Source organism: Drosophila subpulchrella, chromosome 2L (assembly GCF_014743375.2).
Source record: "Drosophila subpulchrella strain 33 F10 #4 breed RU33 chromosome 2L, RU_Dsub_v1.1 Primary Assembly, whole genome shotgun sequence".
NCBI classification, from domain to species: Eukaryota; Metazoa; Arthropoda; class Insecta; order Diptera; family Drosophilidae; genus Drosophila; species Drosophila subpulchrella.
Genome location: NC_050610.1, coordinates 20,628,536 through 20,643,318, shown reverse-complemented (window position 1 = coordinate 20,643,318; position 14,783 = coordinate 20,628,536). Strand labels below are relative to the sequence as shown.

Here is a 14,783-nt window from a genome sequence, read left to right as displayed (position 1 = left end):
AAAGCTATGTGAAATAATTATAATAACGCCCATGGGAATTAAAAAAAAACATTTATGATAACTGGATATTATGATATCACTGGACCTTATTGCATGTACCCAATAAAACATCCTTACAATCACAATTTTATAACGAAACTCGATTCAAAAAATCAGTAAAATATTATATATTTGATGTGTATCATCAAGATCGTCTGTGTTTTTGGCTATCCTGCCCACTGTGCCTGCCATTCAGTGCCTCTCTGGTCGGCTCACGTTCCATGCTGTCCAATTATGTCTCACACATGCAAATGCAACGTGCAGCGGCGGAAATCAGCCGGCCCAGTCCTGGCCAAGCCCACCTCCTGGCCACCCAATCACTCGACGCGCTTGTTGGGCCTCGCGGGTTTTTGGCCAGGAGCGGCCGAGCGACACGAAACCAGGCCCAAACGACCAGCGAACAAACGACACATGGGCTGGGTTGGCCTGGCCTGGTGGTGCTGGTCCAACTGGACAGTCCTCGGGCGGGATCGGGGGCTCAACTCTGTTTCAATTTGCACCCCCGCAGACGCGGCAATCACTCAACCGACCCGCCATCACACCCAAACCACCCAGAAAAACCCCCAAACCACCGCCCACTTTTTCGCGTTTCGCAGAATTTTCGGAGAATGGGACAGAGAACGTGTTGTTCCCGACTCTTTCAGACCTTCCCCATCGACATATGGTTGTTGTTTTGCTTTTTGGCCATGGCTAGTTGGATTCGTTGTTGTTGCGCTATGTGCGTTTGTTGAAACAATCGATTTATTTTCGGTTTCATTTCTGATTGGCAATATTTCATAGCAATGTGGCTCCTTTTTTCTCGGTTCTCAGCCCCCGTGTTTTTTTGGTCCATTCTGTTTGTGTATACATATGCCTTGAATATTTGTATTTTTTAAATAAAAATAACGAGCAGTGTGAGTTGGTGTTGGAATATGGATATTGACGGATTCAAAGGGATTATTTATTTACAGATGTGAGAGCATGGCATCCAAATTGTTTAATATAAGCATGGCTTTTTATTGATTTTAAGTTTTATTAAAAACAGCGATATTCTACAATTTTAACTTTGTGTTTTTGGTAGCTTTATGATACAAAATTCCGAGTAAGTCTAGTTTGCTTAAACATATGAAATACGGGGATACACCTATTATATTCGGTACAGTCTCTGACTAATTTAACGATTTAAATCCTTGACAATTTAAATTGTATTTATATTTGAGGGAGGCGCCTGCTTTGTTTCCCCCATTCAATTTATTTGACCATCCTTGGGACCCCGCCACTTTTTGTTCGCGCTGCCAATTTGCTATCGTGTTTAATTTATTTTATTTATTTTTTGCGCTTGCCAATTATTAAAATAAATAATGGATTTCTGAATCTAGCGGAATTTTAGCGGTGGAGGTTGAATAAATAAAACCGAAATTGATAATTGTCATATGCAAATTCAGGCGGAAAATTATGGTGCCTGTTTTATACAAGCTCATCGTGTGTGGAAAAGTGTTCCCAGCTGCATTTGCATTGGCTCGAAACCGCAAAGTTTCATTTCCCGTTTTTGTCCAAACCAACGCAAACCTCTAACCAAACCCTCTTCAATCCAATCCATCCGCTAAAATGCAACCCACATGCCAGCCGCAACAGGAATAATGACATTCGCTGCGTCAACTCTTAAACATTTTCCTTCTAAAGTTGAGTTCTGAAGTGTAACATCAGTGTTTTGAATAAATAACTTTAGGGAAAATATAAACTTAACGTTTTTTTTTGTTCCAAAAACATTCAGTAAGGAAAGGAATTTTCTTAAGGAAACGTATTTATAATAGTCAGGTATTAAAAGTTATAGAGGGGTTAGAATTTCAAATATTTTTATCTAAATAGATTTAAAACATGGAAGCTATATCTTTTCTACAGAGGCTTATCAACTACGCGAGTGTTATGATTTTTATTTTTAGAAAGTATCTCTGTTGGCTAAAGGCCATTTAGGAAACCCGAAGCTATACGTTCTCTACCCATGAATTTGAATCAATATTTCGGTTATTGGCATTACACAACGACAACGCCAGCGACTGCAACGACAATAAAGACAGCGACACGTACCACGAAAAATTGCACATATTTGGATGCCTCTCTTTGGGGGAAGTCATCAGACTCCGGAGCAGAGGATTTGGTACTTGGGTGGCTCTGTGGTCGGGTGGCTCACTGCGGTTTAGAGCCAGCTTGCGGGCACTACATCAAGCGCCTGCCTGTTACACTCAGATACAAATTAAGACCCATTTTGTTGTTATTAAAATTATATTTCTAATTAAGGATTTTAAAATGTATATGTATTATTTCTGAATACATTATGTTGCTGAAATGAAGAAGAGAAAATTCGTAGCTTACTATGTCAAAGATTGTTATAAAAAATAAACAAACTACTATCAAATTCAAGAAATAATAATAAAAAAAAATATATATATATAAAATACAAAAATTATAATACAGATTTTTTTAAGTGCATGGTCTATGCGAAGAATTCCACACCGACTCGAACCGCCATGTTTCACAGGCTTCGCTGGTTTGCAAAGCACAGTCCCTTCCATAGATATTCTCGTTGGCTCGCCGGTTTAACGTTAATTTGCACAATTTTTGAGTTATGTCAATCGATTTCTAATGGGCGTCGCCTCGTATGGTGGTCCCAAAAATCCCCCACAAAAAGAAAATTCAGCAGATGCAGATGGCTGCCGCGGCCGAAATTTGAAAATTTGTAGTTCCCCAATGGCGGGATTTCGTAGTTTCGTAGTGATTTCATGTCTGTTTATTGATATGAACCAGCTTTTTGTGGTATTTCTTAAAAATGTGTGCGGTAAGGGGAAATTAAGGATAGTTGGATAGCATTTATAGATTTTTAAAGTTATTAACCGAGTACAAATATAGTTAATAAGTAATAATAACGAATTTGATCTTTAACTTGTTTTACGTTTTAAAAACTCGAAGGGGTATAGTTAAAAACATAGTGAAATTTCAAACCCCTTAAATAAAACACCATTCCCTATCCGCTATTTTTGGCAATTACCAACACAGCGGCTTTTGTCGTCTGTCAAAAACTGTACACCCAATATGCAAATGATGCATGCAATTATCGCAGACGAAGCTAAAACCACATACGAACTCTAACTGAAATTTATTTATGACATTAATGCATGAAATAATATAAAAATAAATTGGATATGTATAACGCACCGAATACAATTTCAGGCAATTGCACTCAGGACCAGTAGAAAGGGGTTTATTTTGAAGGATGGGGAAACGGGGGTAGACGCCATCAAATGTTGTCATTAAATTCAGCGGATTGCGGCAGAAAGGGATGCATAATAAGAAGGGTCGCGGATGTGCAGGGTTTTCCATAACCTGGCTGGAAAAACAAACAGAAATTGCTGTTTATATTTAATTCATGCGACGGAAAAATGGCCAGGAAAAATGGTTTGTTTATTCGAGTTTTGTAGAATGAGAGGGCATATATGCAGTACATGCACGTATTGTATATACAAAACGCAGCCTCTACCTCGTATCCCTTGGATGTATTCGATTGCATTTGCATTGCCTACTTATGGGCGAATTATGTTTTGTGTTTTTGCCCTCGGACCCCCATTTTTTGGTGGCCATGATGTACATAATGCCCATTGCGTAATAACGATTAATGCTTAACAGTGACAGCAATGCTACAACTACAATAATTTCGTAAATTGCATTGTGTTGGCTGGTGGTGCATTTGGAAATGACACAAAAGGCTCGTCGAATTTTAAATCATTTCTGCACTTTGTGATAGAGGAGGATGGGGCCACCCTATAGAGGGGGCAGTATGGGGGTTCTAACCATAGTTTGCAATTTGTAGTATTTGCCATTGGCAGGTCCAATACACACGTTGTTATGGCTGCCATTTTGGGGTGTCAGTTTATAATGGACGCCTCGTTATACCCATCTCATCTCATTTCGGCTATCTGGAGTTGGGATGGTGTCGGGGTTTTTGGTATAGTGGGCAGTTAGAACGCATCGTATCTGCAATTGGCTGTTTCTGCTTAAATATGCCCGCGTTTTATTTAACGCTTTGTTTGTCTGGCAGTTAGTTGGGTTGCGCAAGAGCAGGAAAGTGACCATTGGTCATGCCAGTCATGTTTGTGCCACAGGCGTAGATACTTTTGCACTGGCCCTATTGCAGATGTCAACTTGTCATGAATATTCAAATCCTACATCGAATATTTTCACCATACGATTATTTAAATTCCGCCAATAGAGGCATATTTATTTAACTCTTTTTACAATAAATAATCCTTTTGTACGTGTAGGTATATTGTAGTAAAAAAGATTCATTTAAAAAACTTCTCATATAATGCTTTATCTTTTTTAGTTATGCTTCTAAAAACACACTTTAAAAGTGTGAAATCATTTTTAAAAACGTCTGAGGAAATATCTAAAGATATTTAGAACTCAAAGTAACTAAGGAGCCTGGAAAGCATTCATCTAATGATCTTTATTAAGTGTATACGAGTCGTATATTGATTAATCCTTTCCACTTTATAAATTTTAAACTATCCAATATTAAACCACCCATAATCCAAATTTCCGCACACTTGCTTTAATTTACATATATGCTTAGCCTCAAAATGCAATTAAAATAATTTGCCAATAAAAATATGTAAATTGGTTCATAATGCGCAATAAAACCTACGGGTTATTATGCACTCAACCAGAAATTTTGCTGTCAAAATAACAATTTGGTAAATTGCTTTGTAAAACTGCAGGCGAAATTCGCAGACCACAAATGACAAAAACAAATATATAAGGGGGAAAAAAAAAGGTATTTTGAAATTAATCTCTAAAATAGACAATTCCCGCTTTACCAAACCCAGCCTACGCCATTCCACCTTACAGCTCCTCTACCGCCAACCGCCAGCTTTATTAATATTAATTGAAAATAAATGCAACATAAGCCGGGTCGGTCAGAAAGCAGATGGCCCTGAGGTGGGTGAGTAGTGGGCGGTGTGTGTGCAGCCAAAAATGTTGTAAAATGCAAATAATTAAATGGCAACCAATAAAATATGCAAATGAGTTACGCGACACTTGACTGGGCAGTATGGAGGTAGATTTGCCAGGGTGCTACGCATATAATGAAATTCTCCGGGCTTTAGACCTGGTCCACAGCAAATGCATGTTGAAAGGACCAAATGAGCCGACTAGGGTTTTAGAACATATCAGGAAATAGGCATGGTAAGCTGTTTAAATCGTCTGGCGATTAGCTTACTTATATATTTTAAATCCATCATTTTTGTAACAATTCTAATCTATTTTTAACCATTTTTTTAAGGCTCTCGACTACGACTGTGATGTGCAGGGCCAGGACATCCCGCAGGCCATCCAGCTGCTTGGCGAGATGAACAGCAATGTGAAACAGGTGACGGACTTGGTGGAGGGCATGCTGCAGCGGGTCAAGCGAGGTGAACTAACCACGGAGTACGGTCTGAGCTTCCTGGAGGTCAAGTACCACATGCTGCTCGATTACTTGATCAATCTCACCTACGTGGTGCTGCGCAAATGCTCCGGCGAGACCATCGAGGGCGATCCCTCCATCGAGCGACTGATTGAGATTCGCACAGTGCTGGAGAAGATTCGGCCTATAGATCACAAGCTGCGCTACCAGATCGACAAGCTGGTGAAGACAGCCACCACAGGCGTGTCGAGCAGTACAGATCCCATACTTTATAAGCCGAATCCAGATGATATGATGAGCAGTGCAGCCGGAGCAGGTCGCAATGGGGATGACGATGCGGAAGATGGCAGCGATGGGGATGATGATGATGAGGATGACGATGAGGAGGAAGACGATGAGGATGAGGCCGGAGCAGCGAAAATGCCACGCAAGGCGGCCACAGCCGGGAAATCCGGAGTGTATGTGCCACCGCGTATCAAACCCGTTTACTACGATGGCGATGAACGCGATGCCGACAAGGAGAAGAAGGCCCTGGATCGGGCCAAGAAGCGGGCCATTACGTGAGTTTTGACACTGGCTCCTCATTAGTTTCCATTTATTAACAAAGGATGTATATTTTTCGCAGGTCTTCCATGTTGCAGGACCTGAAGGAGGAATACTTGGATGCCCCAACTGAGATATCGTCGGGTTCGCGGGCTCAGCAGCTGCTGTCGAATGCACAGAAGGAGAAACAGGAGTACGAGGAGACCTACTTGATGCGACTGCCGGTGACCAAGGCGGAGAAGCATCGTCAGCGCAAACTAACCACATTGGGTAGGTTTTTCCACACCTCCTTATATTTTCAAGGAATTTTCTAACCCATTTATCTATGCCCTCCACAGGCACACTTGGCGATGAAATCCTCGGGGAGATTAGTCGGGAATCAGCCCTGCGCGGCGATGGAAGCAAAAAGCGCAAACTGGCCAAGGGAAAGGGCAAGGGAAAGAAACGCGGCGGTAAAAAGCGAAAGTTCCATTAATTGGAAGGACAAAAACCACTAAATAAGTGACAACATCTTTTAGATTATATAAAAAGTGAAAAAGTTTTAAAGCAAATATATTTTTAATTGTTTTCATAAGTTGAGTTTTCCATTATATTTTATCTTAGTTGATTTAAAGTTTTTATATACTTTTGAGTCTTGAACATTTATATTTCATTGTGTAATGTTAAGTTTTTCCAATTTATACTGAATTTTCATTAAACACTTTCTTTTATCATTAAACATTACAAACGTGTTTTTATTAATTTGTTGGTTTCATTTCAAAAATGAATTTTAAAATTATTTTCAGCTAATTTATTGAGAATGCTTATCCAGCATGGCGCTTAAATGCGTTTATAAACTAATATTCCACATAAAACACAAAATATACAAAATGCGCATTGTAAACTGCATTCAAATTTAGACCACAAAATTACTAATTTAAGTTTATTCAGAGACCTAAATTAAATTCAAAACTAAAAGAAAATTTAACACTAAAGCGAAATTAAAAACTTAAAGCAAAGGGAAACTTTGTCTAGATCTGTATTACAAAGTGAACGTAAATTTTCAAATTAAAATTGTATCTTAAGGCACAGCAAAATTAAACATAAAGACTACAACCGTATTTCGTTGTTTTTAGGAGTCACAGCTAAAATTTAAAAACTTTGGGCAAATGTAAACTATCGGAGGTTTATACTTTGGGTACTCTTGTTTTGAAATATAAATTACGCCAAATTCCAATGCAGTCAGACCTAAAAAAAAAATGCAAAACCAAAACTAGAAACAAAAGAAAAAACAGAACTTCAGTGACAAAAAGCAGATGCCTTAACAAGAGACCGGTTTACACAGTAAGAAACGAGCGAAACGAGAACAAATTTTGACGAAAACTTTTAAGTTGACGTATATGAAAGCAACGATCGAAAGAAAGACTATATAAACTATAATAACGTAAGCCCCACCCAAAAACCAAAATACAAAAATTCAAATCGAACAGAGAGTATTTGATAAACTTTTAAACCAATACGCGAAAGAATAGTTATTTTAGTTTCAACCAAAAAACTCCTAAAAACAACTGAATTTAGACACGAAATTTTATATATTTCTTATATATGATTAAATTAAAATTAAGCAACACACTTTGAATACCCTTAAGCGAAGAGATGCTACGTCCACTTTAAAAGTTTTTAAACGTATGGGAAGAACAGAAACTAAACCAATTTATGAGTAAAACCTATTGAAAAGCGCGCAAAAGGGAAAGTGAGGGGACTAGTTGAAGAACTATATTACAAAACATATAATTAATACAATTAAATGTAAATGATAAATAAAAAAAATGTATGTAGAAATAAGTTAAAGAAGGCAGCAAGCAAACAAGCAAATCTTTTGGCTTCTACAACAAACTTTGACTAAGGATGTAAAATTTCTTCAAAATTTTTTGAAACAACTTTTGGCTATAAATTTAAGAAACAAGCAACGATAGGCAGACAACCGAAAATTACCACATAAATGCAATAGAACTCAAAATTATTTACAGGCAACAAGCAACATGATGTTTTTAAATGTAATTAAATAAATTAATTTAATTAATTTATTTATGTTAAAAGCTGAAAGACTGAATATGTTTAAATGAAAACCAAAATGTAACAAAAACAATGAAATGAAAAGATATGTACTTTTTCTCAAGTGTGTGTATGAACTTAAATAATTTTAATAGCCGAATTTCTAGCACAAATTTTAAAACGACTAAAGAAATCATTGATTTTTTTCTGCATTTTATTTACCGTCGAAATATCATTTTTCTTGTTTCTATTCAGTGCAAGTTGTTTATTTCTGTATATGTAAAAGAAAGCGGAAAGCATGAAAACGGATACAAAAGTTAAATATATTGCAAATGTAAAGACAACAAAAACAAAGTGAAAACAACCAAACAAAAGTCGCCTTAGCCAAGCACCACAAAGCAAAAAGAAAGGATATGAATCGAAGTGAAAGAAAAATTTGTAAAACCAAATATAATACTAAACTTAACTACCATTTATTTGTTGTAATTAAATGTAACTGATATTCACACAACAGCAAAAACATCTACAACAGAATAGTGCAAAAGTTCAAAAAACAAAACCTATATGTAATTTAATTTTTATAGCCAAAGAAGAAACGAATCAGAGGAAAGCAGAAGCGGTCGGTTCCCAAAAGGACGAATGGAGAATTTAGTTTTAAGCAGCCCTAAAAAATTCTGAACAAAAACTAATTGGTTACTTAGTGATAACTGCAGAATAAATGTTTTAATCAACCATACAAATTCGAGCTTAAATTATTTCCAAAAACAAAACCTTAACTTCAGATTGGAATTGTTTTTTAAAAAAGTATTTTTTTAACAAATGAAAACGTTGTAAAAAAAAATTATAAATTGAGTGGAAAGAACGAGCGTGCAAATAAGTTCACGGTATAATGTTTAAAAGTGCGGAAGTGGTTTGCCATCTTACTTATGTAATATAAATATAAGTTTAATTAATCTACCAATTACTAATAAGCTAACTATTACCAATAACTAACACACCAAATTCCAAAAACTGAAAATCTGAAACTGATAATAAATTACAAACTAAAAAACAACTAAAGAATGGATTTTATTTTTGTAAATGAGGGGGTGGTGAGGAACTTCCTTGGTATTCGAGTTGTTCCTACCTTATAAATACCCTTTTTCTAGCTCTTAATTGAAATGTATTTTGAAGGTAGAAAGCTGTTTCTTCAAATGTTTTTATATTCTCGATCTTCTGATTATTATAAACTAAAAGCCTAGAGCTCACTTCAATCTCAGAGTCTTTGATAATTTTACAAAAGTGAACATTTTACGAAAAACATTTTCTGAAATATCTTTTTCTTTTTACTTTTTACTTTTTTCAACTTTTTACTCTCGAACCCCCTTATTTTGCATAGGTTCAACCGAAATTTTAATGAAAGTTTGAAGTTCTACAAAAGTGCGTGTAAAAAACAATTTTATATATTACCAGGAAGTTTACGTAAAAAAACTGCTGATAGAGTAAGGTTATAATTTTGTCCCCAACCTACATATTCCGATTAAAAAGAAGAGCTGCTTCCGAAAAACAAAGTTTTTGCATCCACAGTGATGTAGTTTACATTTATATATAGATTACTTATTTATTGCAATGCATAAACAACAAGCACATACATATTTACAAGATAATAATCATTGCACAGGAAGGGTATATCTATGCAGCCTCTGCGATTGGATCCCATGGGATTCTCCAAGAGCCTAGGCCTCGGTCTGGGCCACCTGGGGACCCAGCTTCTCCGCCTTCAGGCGTTGCTTCTCCTTGAGCAGGGCATAGCACTCGGGCACCTTGTTGTAGAAGTCGCACAGCTTGGACTGCGAGTTGAAGGCCAGATACTTGCCGCAATTGTAGAGCCTTGGATGCCCGTTGACGCAGACGAAGTACTTCTTGCAGGTCTGCGGATGGCGATAGTAGCGCAGCTCCCCCTCCGGACTGACATCCACCTCGGGTGCGGTTCCATCGAGGGCATCGGCGGCGGGGCAATTGAAGCCCAGATAGGCCTCGGCATTGCAGTCGGCCACTAGATCGGGCCAGTCGCACTGGTAGGTCTCCTCATTGAAGGCCAATCCCTCGGGGCACTTGGTCAGGCTGGCCACTCCATGGGCACAGTTGCGGTACACTCCACACTTGGTGGCGTCTCCATTGGGATAGAAACCAAATTGCCGGGGGCACTCATCCGTACCATTGGCCGGCTGCAGACGAGCCCGCTCCTTGCAGGTGGAGTAAGGGGCATAGGTGCACTCACCAGTGGCCTTGGTGCGCTGATGGAAGAGCAGTCCATCCGGACAAAGTTTAGCCACGGGCACACCATCCTGGCACTCTGTGTACGCATCGCACTGATCCCCCGCTGCAAATCGACCATTGGGCGTGGGGCATTCCGGAGAGCCAAGAACTGCAAGTAAAAAACCAGGATATTAGAGAAGAGAGATCCTTATCCTTACAGCTAAGTTTGTGGTAAGTTATACGAAAGCTTGTTTGGGTTTTTTTCCTTTTTTTATTTCGACGAGCAAAACATCAAAAATCTTTAACTACAGACTAGAAAACTCGAGCAACTTAATGCCAAATGGCCATATGGAGGGACTGTGGCTTCCTTCTGACTTGGTTCCTGGTTCCTAGTGCTTCTTGGCATGGAGACGAGCGGCCTTGATCTGGGCACCCTTCTCACGGATGTCACTGCTGCAGTTGGGCACATTCTCGATGTCATCGCACTGCTTCAGCTCCTGGTTGAAGGCCTGATCCTCGCCACAACCGATGCGCCGTGGACGTCCCTCGATGCAGATGAAGTACACCTGGCAGTTGTCCGGCGACGGATGGAAGGTGTAGTCCTCCTCCTGTTCGCCCAGCAATTCGGATTTGGGAGCCAGTGCCGGGCAGCGGAAACCCAAGAAGGCCTCGGCATCGCAATCCTCCACCTGATCGGGCCAATCGCACTTGTAGGTGGCCGGATTCCAGGCCAGACCCACGGGGCAATCGAAGACGAATCCCTTGCCGGCGGCACAGTTCATGAACTGTCCACAATGGCTGGCATCGCCCATGCGATAGTAGCCAAACTGGTGGGGGCAATCCTCTGTGGGTTGGGCTGCCTGCAGACGACTCTGGGCCTGGGTGCACTCCACATCGATGGGATAGCCGCAGGGATAACCGGTCGACTTCTCATTGTACAGCAGGCCGTCGGGGCACAGCTTCTCCTCGGCCACTCCGTTCTTGCACTCAATGTAGGCATCGCAGGATCCCGACACCGGAGCGGTTCCATTCGCCTCCCGGCATCCTCCGGCGGCGGCGGCAGCTGGAAGAGATAGCAGACCATGGTTAATGTCGATCAACGGGACAGGGGTGGCGAGCTTACCTCTAATGATTTATGATGAGAAGCTGCCTCTTATTTATTTTTTTTTTTTGGCTATTTGATACATTGCGTACATTACGTACTTTATGATTGAACTGGTCGTGGGAATTGCCACGCAGGGCAGCATTCCACTTGACAATGGTTTCCCGCGATATATGCACATACTTGGATAATGAAATTTTAATGAACTATGGGCACACACCCCGGTTGTTGAACCCGCGGATGTTATTCGTTAGTTGGATGGTTAAACAAAATATTTTGGAGTAATATTGTTTTTAATAACGGGTGCAAGGGAGTTCGATAGTGATTTTTCTTACTTTAAGGTTTTTAAAAAATGAGTACTTGTAAGGAGGAATAGGTCATTAAAGAGGAAGGTAAGGTGCATAAAGGAGCTGATTTGTTTAAAAGAGATTACAAAATTTAAAATTAAAGTAGAGTGTTATCATCAGATTTATTTGATTGCATTGTGATCATATCATATATTTTTGCAAATATTAAATATTTGATAAGATAATACTTAATCATAAATTTTTGCTAGGCTTATGGTTTTGAAGTTAAACGGATGTTTAATTTCCATTCTCTTTTTAATATAAATATAAAATTGGATTTAATATAAAAAAGGATCACATATGATTCTACACACTAAAAGAGAACCCCCAAATAAATCTGAAAATCGAAATGGCACATCTAACAATATTCGTATTACTGCATTTAGAAGTATCTGATTTTTATTGAATGAAAAATAGTGTTTTCTCGAATTGTATATACAAAAATGAAAAACAAAAAGCTATAGTCAATTGACTTGACTGGTAAAAAATGCTAACTCTTTAAGCCTTATAGATTCAAGATTTTTACATTCATGTTTCTTAGAAAATTCTTCAACCTGTTAAACACATTCAAAGAGTACAATATACTCTACTATTATATAAATAAAGAGTATATGTAGGTGTAACGCGTATTGTTTAATAAAAAATTTATTCTTTATAGTTAAGTCTAAGCTGCATTTCCTTTTGAATTTAACATCAAACACTTTTTATCAATTAGTAAAATGGATGCTAGTCCTTAAATAAAATCTTGATCCACTTAAAAAAAAATGAAAAAAAAAAAAATTATTATTTTCCATTTGATCTATTCGTGGTGTAGTTTTCATTGAAAAATTATTCGACCTCTTTTGTGGTGCAGCCACTGAACTCAAAAAATATCAAACAAAAATAATGTAAACAGTTTCCCACGCAACCAAACTGTCACTTTCGTCTATTTCCCGACAATCTTTTCCATCGAAACCTGTCAACGTGAAGATGAACCAAATTCAAAGAGCCCCCGAGAGGCGCAAAGGCGCTTAAAGGTCACCACAACCGGCTATATACGCACCGAGATCGATCTGTCGCTTGAAGCCCCAGCCCCCCAACATGTCTGACCGCTATCCGCAAGATAAACTCGTTTCGCGGCGTCGACGAGATCACACAATGGACCAATGCGCCAACGGCAGCGCCAGCCAAAGGTTATGCAATAATCATTTCTTTCTGCCAGCTTCGGCGTGTGAATTAAATTTCTGAAAAAGCCGACCTTGAAATAATAATGAAATTTCGGTGTGATTTTAAATATTAGTATTACTTCAGCGATTCGCAATAATTACTGGAATTTACTGAGCTTTTTTCTCTTTCTTTATGCTAAAAATTTGTGTATTTGAAGACTCGTGTGATTTCCTGGTATTGTAAGAAAGATGTAAGCCGGGATAGCGAAAATGCGATGAATATTGCAAGATCACCTTAGTTTTAAAATTGCAATCTGGCTCGCCCAGCTGAGTAATTGAAGAGTGTGCGAAATGAATGTGGGACTCGTCATAGTCAAATAAGGAATGTTTTAAAAGCGCACCTAACAAATGTGTCATTATTCTTTAAGTTTTCATTAGAAAATAAAATACTAAAATTATTATTATTTTATACAAAATGAAAAATTCTTCAAGATCATTTCATTAAACGTGTTGCTGAATATTCCACTTTGCTTTGACGTATGCATATAATAATATCTGTCACCCCATCAGATTTGAATATGGAAAAGTTCGCTGCCAAAGTCTTTCGTTTTGGCAATAAAATGTTATAAAACTGTAGAATACTAACCCATCGAGCCAAACATGGCAACGCACAATAAAGCACTGATCAATATTTTGGCCATATTAACTGTTGTGTAAAGTCCTCGGTGGGTTTGTGGATCCAAATGTGGTCCCAGTGGGCACTAAAAGTTAAACTAAAGGAGAGCTACTGCGATGCTCTGCCAACGAGCTGACAATTTCGACTGTTTTGCGCTAGAAACACAACGCAGATATTAACTGGTAACATCACATACGAAGCTGAAGCTCTTCGCGATGATGTTGATGATGATGATCATCATCATCGCAACGAGCCGAGTTGTCGCCGGAGCTTGCTGATCTTCCTCTACCTGTTGGGGATTCGCAACAGCTTTTTGGCCGTCGCCGTCGTAATCTCAGCCTCAATTGCAATAAAAACAAATATGTTAATAAATAACGAATAAACGTAAAGACATCAGTTGGCTTAAAAATTCATCGGAAAAAGCTTCCTTTCGCTCGAAATGACTCAGTTCGTCATCCTAGCAAGTTCTTCTACAAGTTTCGGCTAGCAACTGTTTTAAATATTAATCAACGAAAACGAAGACTGTATTTAATTTATATTCGATTTGATTTCCATAATTCGCACTTTTGTTTTCGTTGAACAGACAACCGAAAACCGAAAAAAAACCTGAAAATACAACATAAAGTCAAGGCCGACTGCGCCCATGAGGCCGTACCAATCACGACAATCTGACAATGATCTTGGAATTAGGCCTTAAGTTAGGCGGTGGGGATTTTTAAAGAATCAAAGCTTAAATTAAGTAATGACGAAAGATGCACAGCAAATGTCATGAAGCCGAAAAACAAGTTTTGAACTGAATAAATACCTATAAAGATATAAAAGTTCAGAATTAGACAGAATTTTATAACAAATTTATACGAATTCTTCGAAACGCTGAAAATGAATGCCCAAAGGAAATAAATACACTAAAATAATTTTCATACTCATTTTTATTTTCTCAGTTTTGTGTAGCTTTTCTTAGATTTAACTAGTAGTCCATGCTCAGCAGATTTGCACTTAACTACTTATTACAAAAGTTATATTTAGACATATGAGGCGTTCTTGCAATATGTGTAAGTCAAAATTTTACGATCAAGGTCTTCTTTCTGGTCAAATTAGGTATGGACCCTAATAAAAAGAGATAAATAAAGGACTACAAGTATTTTTTGTTAAGTAAAAGAAATCAAGCAATTGGCAGGCAATAAATCATTAAGAAGACTCATTCAATAGGAATTGTGACATC

General features: G+C 38.3%; 2 protein-coding genes across 3 annotated transcripts in view; one reads left to right on the top strand and one right to left on the bottom strand.

Annotated features, from left to right (window-relative positions):
* The window catches only part of LOC119548896 (neuroguidin), a 42,423-nt gene extending 35,681 nt beyond the window's left edge, over positions 1 to 6,742 (top strand). Inside the window, exons 2-4 of the mRNA XM_037856555.1 lie at positions 5,354 to 6,036; positions 6,102 to 6,289; positions 6,358 to 6,742. Of these exons, the coding sequence (XP_037712483.1) occupies positions 5,354 to 6,036; positions 6,102 to 6,289; positions 6,358 to 6,494 (1,008 nt within the window). The 3' untranslated portion in view covers positions 6,495 to 6,742. The remainder of the gene's footprint in view (positions 1 to 5,353; positions 6,037 to 6,101; positions 6,290 to 6,357) is intronic.
* Positions 6,743 to 9,627: 2,885 nt separating this feature from the next.
* LOC119548063 (protein obstructor-E) lies at positions 9,628 to 13,721 on the bottom strand. 2 transcript variants are annotated; one of them, XM_037855148.1, is made up of 2 exons: positions 13,532 to 13,721; positions 9,628 to 10,460 (listed from the first exon to the last, which is right to left on the bottom strand). In XM_037855148.1, the coding sequence occupies exons 1-2, from the start codon at positions 13,584 to 13,586 to the stop codon at positions 9,769 to 9,771; spliced, it is 747 nt and encodes a 248-aa protein (XP_037711076.1). In that variant the 5' UTR covers positions 13,587 to 13,721; the 3' UTR covers positions 9,628 to 9,768. The 2 variants fall into 2 exon arrangements, with proteins under 2 accessions (XP_037711076.1, XP_037711077.1); XM_037855149.1 differs by lacking the exon at positions 9,628 to 10,460 and adding an exon at positions 10,543 to 11,354.
* Positions 13,722 to 14,783: the final 1,062 nt, after the last annotated feature.

Excerpts from the sequence above, each read along its gene's own strand:
- LOC119548063 (XM_037855148.1), bottom strand. The coding sequence starts at position 13,586 with ATGGCCAAAATATTGATCAGTGCTTTATTGTGCGTTGCCATGTTTGGC. Across the intron at positions 10,461-13,531 it reads TGCCATGTTTGGCTCGATGG|TTCTTGGCTCTCCGGAATGC; the intron begins GTTAGTATTCTA and ends TTTTACTTGCAG.